Source organism: Perca flavescens, chromosome 19 (genome assembly GCF_004354835.1).
Source record: "Perca flavescens isolate YP-PL-M2 chromosome 19, PFLA_1.0, whole genome shotgun sequence".
NCBI classification, from domain to species: domain Eukaryota; kingdom Metazoa; phylum Chordata; class Actinopteri; order Perciformes; family Percidae; genus Perca; species Perca flavescens.
Window position 1 is genome coordinate 8,573,775 of NC_041349.1, and position 20,143 is coordinate 8,593,917.

General features: G+C 39.2%; 1 protein-coding gene and 1 long non-coding RNA gene across 2 annotated transcripts in view; one reads left to right on the plus strand and one right to left on the minus strand.

Annotated features, from left to right (window-relative positions):
- The first annotated feature begins 571 nt into the window (after positions 1-571).
- Positions 572-10,283, plus strand: LOC114573994 (uncharacterized). Its single transcript, XR_003695008.1, has 7 exons — positions 572-641; positions 721-792; positions 1,032-1,347; positions 1,927-1,994; positions 2,229-2,351; positions 7,991-8,153; positions 8,759-10,283. It is a non-coding gene; the product is annotated as an uncharacterized LOC114573994 (long non-coding RNA).
- LOC114573985 (uncharacterized) overlaps positions 6,979-20,143 on the minus strand; it is a 30,674-nt gene continuing 17,509 nt past the window's right edge. Inside the window, exons 3-8 of the mRNA XM_028606256.1 lie at positions 12,841-12,967; positions 10,940-10,981; positions 10,797-10,820; positions 9,308-9,421; positions 8,834-8,977; positions 6,979-8,138 (exon numbers count right to left, since the gene is read on the minus strand). Of these exons, the coding sequence (XP_028462057.1) occupies positions 8,005-8,138; positions 8,834-8,977; positions 9,308-9,421; positions 10,797-10,820; positions 10,940-10,981; positions 12,841-12,967 (585 nt within the window). The 3' untranslated portion in view covers positions 6,979-8,004. The remainder of the gene's footprint in view (positions 8,139-8,833; positions 8,978-9,307; positions 9,422-10,796; positions 10,821-10,939; positions 10,982-12,840; positions 12,968-20,143) is intronic.

The window sequence follows — 20,143 nt, forward strand, 5'->3', positions numbered from 1 at the left end:
GAGTTTTTTCTTGCCACTGTCGCAATAGCCACTGCTAATGCTCGCTCTTGAGGGAATTACTGTAATAGTTGGGGTTTTGGAATTTATAGAGTGTGGTCTAGACCTACTCTATCTGTAAAGTGTCTCGAGATAACTTTTGTTATGATTTGATACTATAAATAAAATTGAATTGAATTGAAAAATTGTTTGACTCGCTGACGAAGGCTAGACGCCAAAACGCATCCGAGTTCTTTTAATTCGGTTGTGTGTGACTTGGCCACTTCAATACAAGCATTTTAATAGATAAAAATTAGTAGTTTGAGCTTTCAGGTTTTTCTTATTATACTTTTTTCCATTCAAAAAGCAACTCAAAACGAACTCCGATTTGAGTCCAGGAAGCGCTCCTTTCCACATGCTCTTAAGAAATAACTTCTCTTTAAGTTGTTGATGTGATCAGAGAATTCGCTCTGATGAACTTGAAACTGAAAATAACCATATGTGTAATGTGATTTGTTTTTAACAAAATAATCTTTTTAATTATAAATCTTTCTGTTCCCTCTATTTTAGTTACTCAAAAGTACATTATAGCTTTTATCATGGAGCTAATCATTTTTATGTTTTATCATGTTTCAGAGATGCACCAGGACATTTAGCCAGGACAGGTAATGAGGCAGACTGTGGCAGCATGACATTTCTGGCTTTTATTGTTGTTGTTTCAGACATTTGAATCTGTTTTTTCAGATATTAATATATCTGATGCTGAGGATCGGGATCCACCTGAAACAAATCCAGAAAAAAAACTTCTTGCTACAGGTAAGTTAAAATAAAAAAAAAAAAAAAAAGTAAATTCACAACAGTACATACACAGACCTGTATTCACCAAATGTTGAGCAAGAGGACGGAGAGACGGTGGCTGTCAATGTGTAGAATTTCCAACACACAGCAACGCGATATGACAGCTTTTGACTATTAGCACTCCAGTTTGTTCACTGTACAATAGTTGTGGTAGTATCTGGAATTGCCACAAATGAAGTTACTTTTTGTCATTACAGAGAGGAGACAGACATTACATTACCTGACATCGTAGCAAAGCTGTCGCTTCCTGTTGATCATAAAAGAGTCCGCTGGTTCAACGTCTCAAGGGGCTAATGTTTGGGATGGGGCAGTCAAGAGGTGTCAAGGGTACAACATATTCTGAAACCTGTGACATGCTGGTCCAATTTACTGATGATACTGGTGGTCTGGAAGAGGGAACTGACACTGGTGGTCCAAGACGAGAGTTTTTAACTCTACTAATGAAACGCCTAAAAGACCGGCCCATTTTTGATGGACCAGAAGGACATCAGTTCTCGGTCTACAATGCAAATGGTATGTGTTGAGGCTAAACCCAAGCTTTTAGCCCCTGAGGTGCTCGTCTACGGGTAGAGTAATTGACGCACTTTTTACCTTTTTGATCAATGAAAGTCCAAGTCATATTTGCAGTTAACGCCATTGGTTCAATTTATTTCCATGAGATATTCGTTGGTTTTCCAGACAAATTACTCCTTGTGTATGCTTGTGTATGCTTGTGTGGCGTTGGTGGGTGTGTGTATGCGTGTGCGTGGTCAAAAACTGTATGTGCTTCCCGGTTACACCTGAGGAACCAAAGATTGGTTCCTATTTATACCAAGAGCACTAATTGGCTCTTACACTATGCATATGGGTTAGATGTGTACTATAGCCTACTAATGGGTGGTTAATGATCATTGACCATATATATCACATGGCATGTGCTTGTATATTACAGTATATAATGCATGGTTTGTTTTTAATTTTGCAAAATCAATTCATTCACAGCTGTTAGGGAGGATGCATACGACCTGGCAGGAAAGATGATTGCTGTGTCAGTTGTGCATAGAGGTCCAGGACCCCATTTCCTGTCTGAAGATCTTGTACATTATCTTGCAGGCCAGCCTTCATTCAAAGCACCAATTCATTTAATAACTGATTGAGAAATAGGGAAAGCTTTGCAAGAGGTGAGAATAGCATAAGGCTACGGTATGGTAGGGCGGAGTTTTACATTGTTCCTGCAGTGTTTTGGAGACAATGTTTACTTCCTGTATTACATGGGGAATTTGTTTCATTCATTTATTAGTTGTTGATGGTTTTAAGATTACACCATGCTATGTATGTCATTAAAAAATAGGCAAGGAGATACAGTGCATACGGTTATTGACTGGGGTGTTCATGCCCCTTTTCATGTCTTTCAGATTGAGAATGCTGCGTCATTGGATGCTCTGCAAGAATGTCTGATGAGACACAGCACAAGGTTACGGACTACTGTGGAAGAAAAGAAAGAAATCATGTCAGACTACCTCCAATGGTATAGACAGGTAAGATGATATTTGTAGTGATGAGATTTTCTTGTTTTTTTATGTATTTATGTAAGAATTTTTTGTTTGAAATGCCTCATGGTCCCCAAAAGATTATTTTTTAGATTTTATAGATTTTAAATTGAATCTATAACGCAACACATTTTTTTAAAAAGTCCATGGGTTGTGTAGACTTTCTGAAGGCACCGTATAAGGGCTCAAGCCACCCAGCCGTCCGTGTCATTCCAGTCTTGTTTCTGGGTGTAATACGTACAGTTTGTAACAATTAAAGGTGCAGTAGGTAAGTCTTATAAAAGTAACTTTCTGTCATATTTGCTGAAACTGACCCTATGTTCCAGTAGAACTACATGAATTATGTAATATAAAAAAAATCCAGCTCCTCTGGCACCACCTACAGCCTGTAGTGCGATTGGCAAAATTCCACCGCTCCCGGTTGATTTTCTCCAATCAGTGCCACGGGGGTGGTCTATCTGCCTGTCAATCACTGCTCAGGCACGTACACGCATATATAGCGTTCTCCCCTCCCCCTTCCCAACGCATGAGCTGCAGAAAAGTTTCCCAAAACTCCGGTGGTGAAGTGGCTTTTCAGAGGTGGCGTGAGCTCCGGGATTTTAAAGATCTGAAGAACGATGCAGACGTAGTCACATTTCCTCTCAACAGGTAACATAATTACCATGAATGATTTATCTTTCACTTGGTTATTAGTAGTCAAAAGTCCACAAAGCTAAGTTGGTGAGGATGATAGTAACGTTAGCACAGTGGTTGGTCTGATATGATGCTGAAATGGCTAACGCTAGCCTGCTAGTTAGCATCGTTTTACTGTTGGTGAGTAAAGTTAACCTTGTGTTGGTGTTTAGTTATTGAAAATGTTGTCTGACATGCCGGCAGTTCTGTCACACTCATAGACAGTATATATTGGACCAATAGACCCCGTTGCTCTGGACGGAGACCAGTGAAGGCTATTAGAAGCACTTTTCCGGTGATGGCCAGCTTTACTGCGCAGCCTCCAACTGAGAGAATGTGACGTGAGCAACGTGTCTGAAGGTTGTAAGTCTTCTGGTAGCTGTACCAAGAGAAATCTCAATCATTCCCAATCTTACAGATACGGAGAGCGTAGGTATATGTAAGGAGATAACATGGGCACAGGCTAATTATTGCTAACTAACATGCTAGTTAACATTAGTAATTAAACCTAAACAGCTCATGTAAGTCGAAACTGCCTGCGAGCTTCTCCTGTACTATACGGTAATTCCTCTACTGTGCGACAGTAAGTCACTTGGTTATGACACAATCGTTAGCTTATTTTTACAAAAACGTCTGCTACGGAGCCATAACGTGAGGTACAAGGTAATGAAGCCTTTTATACATTGTCGTGTTTCTTTGGAACTAAACAACGGACAAATAGTCTTCAAACATTTCTGATGTAAAGTTATTCGCAGTCAAGTGACGTAAAAAAAAAATGGTGGTCAGTGTAATGCTAACAGGAGGTGATGGCCAGTTGGCAACAAAATGGCGCCATAGATGGCTCGAGTTCTGAAGCGAAGCTTACCCCATTGGTCACACTCTCTTGTGTGGGAGGGGCTTAGGAGACGGTTTGGACTTCAGCAGAAAGGGGGTAGGGACTGAGAAGTTGTCAATGTTCAAATTTGTTGGCAAAGTCCAGGGGTCTCATTTATAAACGTGGCGTACGCACAAAACGGGGCTGAAAAACGTGCGTACGCCACTTCCCACGCAAAGGTTGTGATTTATAAAAAACAAACTTGACAGGAGACTGTGCGGTCCTCCACGCAAACTCTGACCCACGCGTACGCACATCTTGGAGACAAAATAGGAATTGGCGACGCAGATGGTGAGGTGGTGAACTGAAGTCAGACTGCAAAAAGTAAATGGGAATAACAAAAGAGTAGAAAAAATTTAAATATTTTTTCACTCCAAATCATCCATGAAGATTAAATCCAGCAGTGTTATTTGCGCTTGTACTCAGTGATAATTGTTCCATAAACTGAAATCTTAAATAAAAATTTGTTCTTAATATTTAATCAGTGCTGTCTCGCCGTCACATTGTCCGCTACAGAGCGCAGGAGGAGGAGATGGCCCGACTACATGGAATACAGGATAGCATCAAATACCCTAGCATTAGATAACGGCAGAACACAGTGTAAATAACTAAATATATATCTTTAAAACTATGCATATATCATCAAATGTCAAAGTCTGAAAATACAGCCGTTAAGCTCTCACGCAATCGTTACCCTTAATGTCCTTGTTATCAGTCCGAACTTTAAAACTGTTAAACCTTCATGAAGAAAAGTGTGATTGCCTATTACACTTTCTTTCATCTTCAGATTGTATTGCTGTGTTGGCAAGATGTTAACCATCACAAATTGCTGTAAACATATAAATACTGCGGTGACCCCCGTGCGTAATGCTGCATGATGGCACTGCTGGCCCTGCAGGAGGACTAACCCCCAATGGAAGAATCAGGAGAGAAAGAGACTTCAGGGACCATGACGATGACTGGCTAATTTGCCGATTTAGATTCGCTAAAGCTGCGCTCTTGGATCTATGTACTGAATTAGGTCCAGTAGAGAGGGCAACGCGCCGGAACCGTGCCATTCCGGTCCAAATACAGGTCCTCGCCACTTCTGCGAGAAACCGGCTGTTTCCAGAGGGAAATGTCAGACAGCTAAGTGTTTTTAAAAAAAAAAAATATTATATATAATCTTCAACTTTATCACTAAGGCTTGTTTGGATATAATATATAGTTCTGTTAAATCTTATCATATACGTCTGGTACATCGAAGCTGTCCCAGAGTGCTGTAATGCCTGCCGTTTTGGACGTATTATTAATATATGTAGTCTATAGATCAGAGTTCCATACACTGTGCAAGAACAAGCCAAAATTATAATTCAATTTGCAGCAATACCTAAACGTCTGAGAAGTTTTTAGCTTTTTCTCCGCCAGTCATCATGATTCAATGTAACAACTGCAAGGGTCATTAACATACTGATCAGTATTCACGAGGTGCTTTACATTGACTATTTATGGTTAAAAATGGGCGTGTACAGGGCGGGATAAGAGGCTGATCCACGTACACACGCTTGTATTCAATCTGTGATTTATAAAGGGAACATTGCTTGCAGGTGTGCGTACACACGGTTTTATAAATCTGACTTTTTTTCGACGTACGCCATATTGGGCTTTTGGGCATACGCACACTTATAGTAAGGATCCTACGCACAGTTTTATAAATGAGACCCCAGTTATTTCATGGATCCAGGATACTATGCATCCTGATAACGTTCCCTTGGCATTTGGAATTCAAATAGCCCCCCATCATCACATACCCTTCACCATACCTAGAGATTGGCATGGTTTCACGTCGGTTAGCTGGTTTGATTTGCATTGAGAGTTGATTTTATGGAAAGTACCCCATTTATTTATTTACTATACATTATTCATTCACAAATAAAATTGGTGTCCTTAAAGTTTGGATTTTTCCTATTTTTTTAATTAAGGCATTAAGATCAATTTCCAAGAGATGATTTTTTTAATCCTCTTTTTTTAGTCAATTTTGGCATGGGTTCATTAACTTATGAGTGCCACAGTATATGTTATGCGTAACCGGGGAGGGTTCCCGCCTCCCTGAGATAACTGACGATGACTCTCATCTGGTTCAGGAGGATCATGCTGGGATAGAAGTGTGCGTTGAACACTCGGACGGCGCTTAGAGAGACTGAACTACTTTTGTCCGTGGCTGTGGCACTCAGACCATCAATGCCGGGTACTTGTCAAGTTTGAACACTATTTCATATTTAAAGCTTTAGTGCATAACTTTTTTTAAATTAACCAACATCCGTTAAATTCAAGCCATTGCCAAATAACTTGCTACAAAGCTAATTAAGACTATCCGCCCCATGCAACTCTGTCTGGATTTCTCAGTATGACTATGTTCAGAAGATTGTGGCGTCCGGCGACTTTCACAAGTGAAGATAGTTACCTCTTCTGAAGAGTCCATCATGTTTTTTTAATCGTGGGGCGTAATCACAAAAGGCTTGTATCATGTGGAGGCGCCAACAATTTTGTTGTCATTACTTAAAATTCCTCAGGGGGGGCGACAGAAAATATATTGTCTTGTTCAGAGTTGGTGGAAATGAGCAGCCTACAGTTTGGAGTGGTCCTTATTTAATAAGTGCTGTGCACTTTGATACTGGGCTTAAATAATGAGAATTGTTACTGACTGTGGTGGGTTAAATGTGGCTTACAATTCAGTTTAATTGAATTTGTAGGGTGAAGTCAGGTTAGTTGGGACACTTTTTGGTAGATTTAATTAAAAAAACATTTCTGGTGTTACACCCTTTTTTTTTTAGCTGCAGTACCCAACATGCCACGTGGCTTAGCATGCGAGTTCTGCATGGGACCATGACCGTGCACCAGTCCTATTAATCAAAATTATTGTTTTAATGTAAAGAACATATAACTATGTTAAAAAAAATAATTGGTGGCAGCGAATGGCCGTTAAATGTACACTGGTAATGCACCGGGAAATACCTTTGCAAATGTTTTGATGGATGAAATGCAGTCAACACATTTGTTAGTTCTTTACAAGAAAACTTGACAGAAAAGTACAGCATGTAGGTCGATTTTTGACCCATTTATTTAAATCAACGTCCATTTGATACAAAAATACAAAAGTGGGATTTCATTTGGCCATATTTGCAAATATATTAAAAAAACATTCACATTTACAGTTCACAAACTTCACACAATACGCTTCCTTTGATCACCGGTCTTAGTTTTATAGTTCATGTGCATAATTACGAGAATTTAAAAGTGAGTGCTTCAACCAAAACTTATCTTTTTGTATCGAGTTAAGGAGAATGCAGTAGAATGGGCAGGCAGCATGTCATTTTGCAGAAAGGTTCAAGTTTAAAGGGCAAATCCAGAATACTCTAGTGTTTCTTTGAGTTGTGTTTGGGGCCTACTGTGCATTAACAGATCTTAAGATGTAGTACCGTAGTGATTTGCCTTTTTTTTACTTTCTGAGCAACATTTCACATGCAAGATGCTGAATCAACCCTTCTGCCACAAATTGTGCTCAGCTGAGACTAAATGATCTGAGTAAGGTGATCCTTTGATTCTTAAAAAAACGATAAATGATCTGAGATAAAACAGCGAGGTAGAGCAGAGTGCAGGCACTTGGTGTACGTCATTAATGCTTCTTGTCTAGTTCCGACTTGTCTTAAAAAGACATTTCCACTTGGAGCGTAGCACTTTTCTCCAACACTCTCTCCAAAATTAAAACAAAGGCACAGCCAGCGCAGAGTGTTTTTACGGCAGATCCTGTGTAGTTGGCTCGACTCACCAATTATATGGGCAAATTCCTTGTATGTGAAGACTAAATGCTGGGCGGTATGGTCTAAAATTTCTAAATTCATAAAGGTGTAGCTGCTGTTTATACGGTCCAGCCGTAGTGAAGACTTACTTGAAATTAGCTTGTTTCTGATTCTGAGGATGATTAGCTACAACTGTTTTATAGTGTATGTTGTGACAGTTATTGCAGGGCAGTGCAAAAATATTTTCCTGAGCTTGTTTTACTGGAATGTAATTAAATTAAATTAAATTAAATTACTTTTAGCAGGTAAAGAGCACCTACAGACTGGCCAAAGACTGGCCAAAAACTAAAGATGTCCCTGCTTCAGAGGTTTTTTTTCCAGGAGGGTTCTGGTCCCCGATCCCTCTCAGAGGAATCCCTTCCTCTCCCTCTTTTTGATCCTTTGGTTCTTCTGTGAGAAGAGAAGGTGAGAGAAGTTTACAAGGCAGATAATGAAACCCAAAAATAAAAATGCATTCTCAATCACACATTAGTCATCTTTAAGGTTAAAATAACAGTTCTAGTTCTGGGGTCAGAGACCAAGTTGCAGTCAATACATTTTTTTGTAATTTGTTTTCGTCTTGAATTTGGAGAGATTTAAGTCTTCCTTGGCTACCTCAGTTAACCAAGGAACACAATCTTCTGTCTCATTTTGAATATTTTACTTACATGTGACGTGAGAGCAATAAGTGAACAGTGTGAGCCTTGCTGGCTAACAGCTCTTTGTTTTGATGAATCAACCGTGTTCATTGTTTTTTTGTAGATCCAAGCAGTAAGTTCTCTCACTGTTACACTTCGTAGAGACTCGCAAGAAATACTCTACACAGACACGTAGTAGGAGTCAAAAAATAGATAAAAAGTTTTGTGCCAGAATTTTGTAGTTTTAGTTTTTGATTTATGAAATTGGTATCGAAAAAAAAGTATAGTTTAGGAAACGGTAGCAAAGTCATGGTATTGGTATCGGTACCGGTGCCGAAATTTTTTTTAACGATACCCAGCCCTAGTCGTGAAACTCTTTTTTTTTGCTTCCAGCTCCAATGATGAGACTATCTGCCCCCATGCCCTCCACAACCTCCAACAATACATCCTAATAATCATTTGGCTTACCTTGGTCTCCAGCTCTTCCATCCACCGCCTGCACTGGCCCGTTGTGAGCCACCGGAGCATCTGGGTCGCTCTGCCTCACATCTTCAAAACGTCGACCACAGGGAAAAGATAAGAGGAAGGGACACCTTCCATAAAAACCTCCAGCTGAAAGAGGAAGAAGATGGAATAATGCACACTTTCCAGGTAGAAAAGGTCTAGACCACACTCTATGATTTACAGAGCCAACGATTGCATTTTAAGGTTAGGTAATAGTAGATAGTTACATCAAGGTTTGGTCTGTGACAGGACACAAACTATATCTTCTAGCATTCTCCAAAATAAACCTAATGTCCAGCATCTCTGCACTGGTGCAGGATGTTTTTAAGTTTACTGGCAACACCTGTCAGTGACGTAGGTTTGGGTCAGACAAACAACTTTGTGTCTCTTTAAATGGTTAAGCATCAGTAATAAAAAGCTGAAAAATGTATAACTTACGGATCACCCCAGCGATGATGGCTAAGGCTGTGACGGCTATGACTATGACAGCTATGACTATGCCGGCGATGGCCCCGCCAGACAAAGTGTTGGTAGAGCCAGTGCTGTTACCATCTGAAAGAATGTAGGAGAGATATTAACATTAGTGTTACTGCAAACTCCCAACATTACACCGATCTGTTCATCTGTTTTCTCTACCAGCTGTTCAGACTATCCCTCCAGGCTTTTGGCGAGAGGCAGGAACACAAAAAAAGACAAGTTTTTGATCAGGGGGAAGCGTACACCAGCTGATAGAACAACTCTGATATTACAAACCATTCTGACAGGTTTTTAAATGGTTCTCATCCACCGGTTAACAGACCTAGATAACTCCTTTAGTAACCGGGGTAAACTCGGATTACACATCTCGCGCATTCTCCGTAGGTTATAACTGCCCCCACCCTACTCCGCTGCAATGGGTTTTGACCTGGACATAGAAGAGAGCAGTTGGAAGCAACGGTGCTAAAAACAAGAGCAACAACGTCACTTTACAACCTTTAAACCCACTGAGGACTTCGCCACGGCAAGAACTATCAACAAGACCCGTTTCTGGACCGACCAGGAGACTCATTTCTCCCCGCTTTCCAAGTTGTTAGAATCTCTCTCATTGTGGTAGAAATGACCTTTTAGAATATTCTCCTGAAACATTAAAACAATCAACTCTCGGAGAAAATGACTGAACTGAATAAACTTGGGTCGCAAAGTGCTTTACAGTTACAATAAATAATAAAATTCATCTTTGAGAAAATATGTAAACTTGTAATAACACAGGTCCAATAATAATGAGTTATGGGGCTTCATTTATAAAACTGTGCGGCGACGAAATATAGGATGTGAGAACGCACAGAAATATTCTGAATTATAAAACGCCGGTTTCCCTTTTATAAATCACAACCGACTCTAAATGTGGCACAGCTTTGGCAGCTTTATGTCTTATAATTCATAATTTAATTTAATAATATAAATTATTAAATTTAATTATAAATTAAAATTCATGCCCATAGTTGCTCTTAAATAGTCAGTGAAACGCCCCAAATTAATATTCATCCATACCAACATCATGCACACAGACATCATGAGATTTTAGCTGTAAATTCATATCAAAGGTTTACAGTGTATGTGTTATTTAAGCTAAAATTAAAATGCAATAATCCAATTTGCTATTTCACATACTCGGATGTGCATTCTACGACGCTATTAAATTGAAAATGAAATGAAATTTTCCAAGTCATACCCCGCCATAGTGGAAGATATTTAAATGTTTACTGAAATTTTTTCAATGGAAATGCCATATAAACAATGTAACTCTGTTCTCCATTTATGCAAGCCATGTTTTAGTCGAAATGAAAATGCAATTTTCTAACAAGTTGGAAATGACGAATTACAAAAGTGTAATATCTGCATGCACATTATGGGATACAGGAAAAGTATAGAACTTGTTTTTCCTTACCTTGATGATTTTCTGTCTCTGGCTCTAAAAGATAAATTAAATGTTAAAATATATGATCCATGTATGATCCACATGAAGAGTAGTTATTGTGCTGGAACAGCTTATGTGGAGACAAAGAAATGGAACTCAAGATATGTACTTACCATCATACATCTGATTCCCTTTGTTGCTTTTCTTCATTAACTCTGTTGACATAAGTGGGTTTTAATTGTAATTTTGTGTACATTGTGTTTAAGCAAGCTGCTCTCATGAACCATTCATACACATAGCTATAAAAAGTAAAGCACTGTAATTCAACGTATTACACATTTTTATTGTTGTATGCACCACATGACATATGTAGGTCATACATTTCATTTATAATTCTCTAAAGGTCTTAAATTTGACTTGGTAAAGCCTGCAGAAACCCTGCTATTGGAACACATTGACTGCTGCTGTAGGTCGGGGGATGGGGGCGACTTTCACCCAGGAAATGTATGTTCCTTGGGAGTGTTTTAATTCAAACCACGATCTTGTTTTGTTGCCTAAACGTCGTCGCCGCCATATGACGCTCACTTTTTGTCGGCTAAAAACTACCAACAGCCGCTGATACGACTGACAGCTCACGGAGCTCTGTAGCCGGCGCCATGTGATCAGCCGGCGGTCTCCTATTTCTGCAGATATCATACAAACACGTTCATGAGAATGCGTTGGTTTAAGAGCTATACAGTTTTAATACGCTACTAATATATATAAAGTTTTCTCTTATTTCATTAAGCAAATAATGTCGAGCGAGCCCATTGGACGAACCCTGACAGCAGAGGGGTCATGAATCAGTCTGATAGGGGTTCAATTCGCAAAAATGACCACTTTATTCTGCTCATTACATGGCTACTTACTAAATTAAAATCAATAACTGGAAACCTATTTATTAGAAAATGATTTATATTGATTAAGAAATGGCTCATGATCAGAACTGCATGCTTATTATTATAATTTATAGCAACGGTCATAACAGGACAGTAGAATGTAGGGCTGAACGATTTGGGTAAAAAATCCCAAAAGAGTTTTCTATATTATACCATGAGACAACATCAAAACTGCATTCTTCTGCAGGGATGAGACCATGACCATGAACAGCCAGCAATTCATATCCACGTTCTCTGTTGGTTATAATAATAATAATAATAATAATAATAATAAAAATAATTTCAATAAAATAAATATCAGTACTGTCCTGTAAACTAGAGCTGAAGATCTTTGCCCAAACCTGACGGGACCCGGCAGTTTTGGTTGCACCGACAAAGAAAGCAAAGTCTGATTGGGAAAACTTTTGACCATATGAATAATGAGAAATGACTCATTCTTGACAAAAGGCAAAACAGTTGTGTGTGTGTGTGTGTGTGTGTGTGTGTGTGTGTGTGTGTGTGTGTGTGTGTGTGTGTGTGTGTGTGTGTGTGTGTGTGTGTGTGTGTGTGTGTGTGTGTGTGTGTGTGTGTGTGTGTGTGTGTGCGTGCGCACATTTGAATAATGTCGGGCTGTAAGCGGGTTTGGGCTTTTAAAAAGCTGCCAATCAAAATGAACTTGTCAGGCTCGGGCCGAATTCTGTCGGGCTCGGGCCTTGTCGGGCCAAACATTTAAGGCCTGATTACAGCTCTACTTTAAACTGAAATGTCTGATATGACTCAGTTCAACAGCAGCATCTACATGTTGCACCTTCTACCATCGTGATAAATAAAGTAATACAAATATAAATTAAAAATCCACTGAAAATAGGAAATCTTCTTTTAACAATCTGTGAAATGTAACATTTATGTAAAAAAAAAAAATATCGTAATAAAAACTGGAATAAAAAAAGGTTATACTAAATGTTACACCCAAACATTCAACTAAATTTGATTAATCGCAGTCTTTACAATTAGCTCATTGCATTCTTTCAAATCTCCATTTTGATTTGAAAACGATTAATCGTTCAGCCCTAGTAGAATGCGGAAATTAGCCAATCAGAAGTGAGTAATCAACAAAACCTTGTGATAAATATATATACTAGGATAGATGCACTCACCAACAATGAGGGTAACGTTGCCACTCCTAACGTTAGTCTGTAAGGTGTGACTGGGAACATTACAGGTGTAATTTCCTTCATCCCGTTTAGTTACGTTGGTCAGTTTTAGTGAAATGTTTCCTTTGACCATTTCATCATGGAAGACAGATGTTCTGCTTCTGAAATTCTCGTTTGGAGTGTCAATCCCATTTCTAAAGTGGTGCACATCAGCTCCATTGCGTTTCCATGTCACTGTTAGAGTGGTCACGTCGAATGGGGGCTCCAGGTGGCACGGCAGAATGGCGTCATGACCGACCACGGCTTTAACTGTTTTATTTGAGCCAATCACGTTAGACTGTCCTGGGGAAACAAACGATGCATATCAGAATCAGACGAGGCTTTGTTGCCAGTAGGTCGGTGTACTTTTTCGTTCATTCGATTTTCATTTCATAAAAAGGTATTGAAAAACAAAAAAACATGGTTATTTGATTTTCGTTTTAAAATACATTTGAAATTGAAATACAAGGCATTTTTTTTCCTTTTCAAGGTCAAAAGGGGATGGGAGAAATTAAAAATATGCCGTGATTTTCATTTTCTATTTCATATAACAAAAATAAAATCTCTCGGAAATAGAAATGAAAAAAAGGCTTGTTTTTTTTATATTCAGAGACCGGATGTTGTCATTTCCAAGGCAACAGCGCCAGCCTAGCCTACCAGTGTTGCTTTCAGCCCAGGCTAAAATTACTTTGGAATGCTTGGGGGGGATTTTATTTCATAATGTCACATTTATTTATTACCCTCTCTCCCTCTGGCTCTCTGTCTCTACCCGCCGGAGACAACTCCGCCCCAAGAGAGTCGAACCAGCTGAGGAAACAGACTTTCGGTTCCCGGGTGTAACGTTACCGTTACGCCACCGTTACCTATCCCAGCAAACTTTCTGTTGCTGCCGTTCAGCTTGCTGATCTGGCAGAGAGTCACCGGGGGTTTGGGATCAGATCATGGGGATCAGACCTCCGGTGCTGGGTCTAATATTCTAATATTAGCTGCTGCAGCTAGCTAGCAGCTAGCCCCCAGCCCTGTGACCTCGGTCCCCGCGGTCCGCTCCCCGGTGCTGACTGACTCTGGTCCGTCTGCAGAGCTGCCGTTACCCGCTCTAGCTGAGCTGGGAATCCGCCGCGCTCATGATTTATTCATATTTTCTTTTCTTTGCAGATAGTGATATGATGCACTGATGCCAGGCAGGCTGGCTAGTTGCTAACAAAACTTCCTTTGAATATAATGTGCATATTAATAGATGGAATAAATAAAAGTCCCCGGAAATAAATAAAAGTAAAACATATATGTATTTAGGCTAATGCCTATGTTCATATGTATTGCCTCATTTATGTAAGTGGCCTGAAGTTTATACTTGTGCGTTGGTGTGTGTGTGTGTGTGTGTGTGTGTCAATCTCTTTAAAGAATAACAAGACCAGCGTGTGTGGGTGTGGGGAGTGTGTGGTTGAGTGAGTGAGAGAGTGACGGTGATTATCTTCAGAGGGAGTAATGACTCTAGAGTCATAGTGGGAGAAACAAAGTGTCTCCCCTGTGCTTTCTGACCACGGTCAGACATCTGGAGCGGGAAAAGTGTACCCTGTCCTTGATTTCATGTTGTTTATGGAGAAGGAGAACCAGGAAATGAGTCGCTACCAAGCCACGGTCGAGAGACGTGCGTCGCAGTGACATGTAGTTAAATTTTTTCAAGAGGTGCACGTCTGGCTACATGCTTAGGTTCGTGTCTCCACGTACCTAAGTATGTAGCCACGGCGTAGATTCAATGCAGAAGTATAAATTGACCTTAACACTCGTACGATTTAGACTAATCGATTAGATGATTTAAATCGACAGATCTGTAAATCTGAGTTTGTCCACAAAGAACCATGCACAAGCATCACTGTAAATATTGTGTTAATCAGAGATGTGCTCAGAAGAAGAAAGAAGTCATTCAGCATGAAATAAGGATGAAGAAAAACGACTATCGACTGAAGAAATCTTAGTCGACTAATCGACTCAGAGAGGACAGCCATATAAGTTAGGGTGCCAACTAACTTAATCAGCTACGTAACACCATACTTGGGCCATAATTTAACTTGTTTGGACATATAGGCATAACGTGTCATCGTAGCAGAAGAAATATATCAATACATCAGGTTCCTTCTGGAGAACTGTGTCACAAGATACCAATTAAGGATTAAAAGTACGCTGTGTGGCATAAAAACTGCTGTTGTACCATCAGTGGGATTCCTTAATTTTATGATTTAACACCTACACTGGGGGCTTGTGTAACTATTTAGTCGTTACTTAAGAGTTCATCTCCGTGATGCAACCGCTTTTATTTTGGTAATGTATGAATCACATCTTAGTAGTAATTTACTAAATTATAACTATGTTTGAATTTACACACAGCTGGACCTTTTCAGGACAACCTTCATCATTTTTATTCATTTAAAAAGCTCAACAGTAATCATTGTGTCCAGGGGCGTAGGAATGAGTTTAACATTGGGGGGGACACATATCGGAAACCTGACAAATGGTTTGAACAGAAATATGTCATAAATTAACTACACTGCAAAACATTCACCAACCTACTTTATTCTACTAAAAAGATTCATTTGTAAAGATAAAGGAAAACACATTTTGAATGGCAGTAATTAACTGATACATATCAAATCAATTCTTTAATTGCAGGCCTAATCATCCAGTTTTGTAGATTAATAAATAGCACATTGATCCAAACTTTTCTGAATACATTTTCTTTTCTTAGTTGTATTTTAAGCCTCAATGAACAGACACAGATACACGCAAAGGTTAAGTTGAAAGGCAAAAACAGCATCAAGAATGTTAACATTGGGCATGAAAATGGGTCAGGGGTGAAAAAGCTGAGAAGGATATTACCCCTCTAGGGGGGTCTGGGGGCATGCTCCCCCGGAAGAAAATTAAAGTTAATTTGACTGGCAAAACAGTTAAAGTCCTTCTGACATTACACAATAATAGAAGTCTAAAAACTAAAAAGTTTTGGATACATTTTTACTTCTTCCAACCATATGTTAAATAAAGAGTCAATGTGGATTTACATAATTGCAATAATATCATAATCCTACAATGAATCATTGTGAAAACTAAACTTTACTACTTTGGCCAGGTCATCATCAAAAAAGAGAATTAGTACATTCATGATTTTGTCCGTGTTGATATTAGCTGCTTTAAATACATTTATTGAAAACGTTGCATTGTTTATCTTTTCATATAGCTAGACGTCTAGACTCTGGGACAAGGCCGTTATGTTTAAATACCTGCCATGCTGACTCCAAACAGACAGCTTTGTCAAGGAAGTTTGGGCTTTAGATCAGATGTTCAACAAACTAAAATCACCTCACCCTTCATATAACACCTACCTGCAGCTCTGCAGTGCTGGCTCTCCCTGCATCACCCTCACCAGTGTCACCACTGTTAGTTTCCATCTGAACTTCATCTGATCTCTAATATGAAAGCAGTGGAGATGAATAAGGTATAGAAAAATACTGACGGGAATGTCAAGAACAAGTGAAAACCCACACAGACAGACTAACTCCTTTCTAAATGTGGGAGATGTGTAACTTTACTCGTTTTCAAGTTACATGGGTTAAGTTAATAGAAAACTCATGTTCTTTTACAATAATCTTAAATACTGTTGTTAGTGTCAAATCGCTGCCAACGTTGGCTAAGTAACGTTACGTTAATAGTAACAACGTTTACCTAGCAAGAGTGTACTAGTTAGCTAGATGTTGAATCATAACATCAGCTTTACATCAACAAGTCTAACGTTGGTTAGACAGAAAATATAATTATCCTCCTGGATAAAATTATTATCAACTCACATTTCTTTCTTTCTTTCTTTTCTTCCCCATGAGAAAGAAATCACTTAAACTGAGCTTTTTGGGTGGGACAAATGCGACTGTCTCCAATATTGGAGGGGACACGTCCCCCCCGGTTCCTACGCCCTTGATTGTGTCAATATAGACACTAAGCTAATGCAAAGAATATTGAAAATGAAATAATAAGTGCGCTGGCCTAAACACTGATGATTCTTTTTTTTTATTATATTATACTATTACCTAGGTGCTTTCATTTAGCAGAGTATGAAAACTGCATTATATTACTTGATTTTCTGTCTATGGAGTTTTTTTGTCTTGAGTGAAGCATATGGCTAACTTCCAACCCTGGATAGAACAATGTTCTGGATGGATGTGGACAACTTTCAACAACAAAACTTAAGATAAATGTTGTATGTTTTATGTGATGCTGCTATATTTCATTCAACATAAGATTGAAAACAAACATCATAATGCCATAATGCCAACAATCCATAAGACGAAATAGTCAGGAATCAAGCCAACTGTCCTGCACTTTATTAATGAATTACAGCAATAAAGCACCATTTTATTAAATATTAAGACGTCATTACATCTATCTCATAAATCGGGACACCTGTGTGTGTAACGTAATCTCTATGCTGCTTGTGTCTTCCTAGGAGGGTGAAGGAATGTCCCGCCCTACTCTGCCTCTGATTGGCTTACCCTTGTGTTCTTACCCTTACCCTAACCAATCTCAGTCTTCATGCTTAAACCTAACCAATCCAACCAATGAAGTTAACAAGCCAATCAGAGACAGGGTAGGGCGGGCTATGCCTTTACCATCATAGGAAACGCAAACTAGCAAAAGTTGTTCGGCGCTGCTACTTACCAGAGTTCCCAACAACGTTATTGGGCCAAATCCAGAGGCTGCCCAGTAAAACTAGGAGCCCGTATTTCAGCCTTCGTGACATTGTGGAAATTTCCGGTGCGACGAATTAGCCTACGTGTCTTCTCTTGTTCAGTTTAGCTCAACACGTTGTGCTTGAAGCTTGGATGTAGCCAGCAGGAAGTAAGTAGGCTACCCTGCTACATACCGTTAGGAAGGTTAGGAACAATCTTCTGGATGCATCTGGAACGTTCTGGAAAGATGTTTTTATTTTTTTTCTGTACATCTTAAGAGTCTACGTTCATAAACGAGCAACGGGGTTCCTAAAAGGAAAAATAATAATCAAAACAAATAAAAAAAATAATTCATATAAATATTTTTTTTATTTTTGTTATAGGTCATGTGATCTAACAACTTTTTTGTTTGTACAGTTGGAAATGGAAAACATTTATTATTTAATATTGGCAGCCAGCTCCAAAAATCTTGGCTTCTTTTTCAAAAACTTTAACTTATGTAAATAAAATTTGGTTAAAATAATTATTAAATGAATCACATAATACTCTGAATAAAACTTTCTATCATACTGAGTGAATCCAAACAATACATTTGTAAATTTGAACAGCAATAAAATGTGACAATCTGCTCCAAAGTCTCTTGGTATATTGGCAAGACCAAAATAAATGTACCAGTGTTTGGTTTAGTACAGTTGATATTAATGTCTTTTTTTCATTTTCTGCAGGTAATGGTTAGTTGGGTCAAATCTGTGGAGCATTTTGAAAGAGATCTCTTTAACTTTGTTGGTTAAGAAGGATAACCTAATGCCAATAGCCAAACCTTTTCCCAACAAGTCTCTTCACCATATGAAGACCAGTACCATAAAGCAGCAGGTGTACTCTTAACGTCTTGCTGAACCTTTATTCTTACTTTTAGCTTGTTGTGAAAAACAAATATTCCCAACAGTAGTTTTCTTTGAGATGTTTTGCCGGTTGTCGTAGTTTTCACGCGACTTCACACAGCACCACAAGAACGCCCACCTGAAAGCAAATCAATAACTAAATAATAACGGAGGGCATAAAGAAGCTTTACTGTCCTTGAACGAGTCATCTCAGCTTTTACCACACTATAGCCAAAATATCAGAACGTTTTTCAATCTGATGCACAAACTGAAGAGAGAAGAGTCTGGGCACTTCCCTCAGCTCTGCCAGTATCTCACCTGTCTCACCTGTCGTGCCAAGGCACTCATCCCCGCCAGGATTTGTATGCCCTGGCCCTGAGAGTTTAACTGCTTCACTTCGAATTCACCTCTTAAATTCAACAAATGTGCGACTTGTGAATTGTTTAATGCTATTGTTTTCGAAATACCGATCAGTATCGTGGAAGACTCAACAGGGTTTTCCATAGTAACAAGGGACTCATTTATCTACATAAATGTTTATTTTGTCCGTTACATTAACCCTTGTGTTGTCCTTCGGGTCACCGGGACCCAAAGGACAACACAAGGGTTATGTACTTCCGTTTATTTTGTTGAGAATTGCTCTCTTAACCCGGTCTCTTGTAAAGTAAGTAAGAAAGTTTGTTTCTAGAGCACATTTAAACACAGTTTAAGCTGGCCAAAATGTTGTACAAACAAGCACTAAGGTGCTGTATTAACCCTTGTTTTGTCCTTTGGGTCACAAGGACCCGAAGGACCACACAAGGGTTAAGGCGACATGTGAATTGTTTAATGCGTCGTTTAGTATTGTGGATTAATCAACAGTGTTTTCCAAAGTTCCATATTGCCATGCACCATTTAGCTACACATAGGCCGACTGATAGGCCTATCTATGGGACTCGACATCCCATGCAGGTTTACGAACAATATTTTTTCCTTTAATCTAGGCTACCTCCATCTGTCCATTCTCTGTGTGGTCTGACAAGGATGCCCCGTCTTTGCTAACCCGTCCCTCCCTGCCCTCTTATGTGATTTTGGTTTTAATTTAATTTAGTTTAATATGGCTTTTCAATTAACAGCTTTGTTCACCTGTCTACAGGGGAGTCAGACTGGGGCGGAAAAGGGGACTGAGTACCCAGGGCCCTCATGTGAGGGAGGGCCTAAAAAGATGCTGGAATGAATAGGTGTGGATGTGGGGAGGGGCCCATACAAAATGCCTTTCTACAGGGCCCAGAATGTAGTGCAACGGCCCTGTCTGTCTACCATATGAGTTACAGAAGGCATACACATTATATCAGTATCATTTTTTCATGAGACAAAGTGAAAAAAGGTGCAAGGATGCAACCTGTCCATTTTAATGCTGGAGGGTGGTGTCACACTGACACCTAGCGTGCACTGAGGGGGATTACACACAACCAGGTGTGCTGTTTATAGAATATATAATATAGACACATTTAATTAGTTTTTTTTTATGACGAGATTTAACATTATAAACAACTATGGATTTAATATTTTTATATATATATTAAGAAAACAGTAAAGTTCAGATTATAACAGGAAGGGAAAGCTCTGAATGAGCTAAGATATAAACGGTATGACAGCCAGGCCAGGGTTGCCAGATATACCGGTAAAAAACGT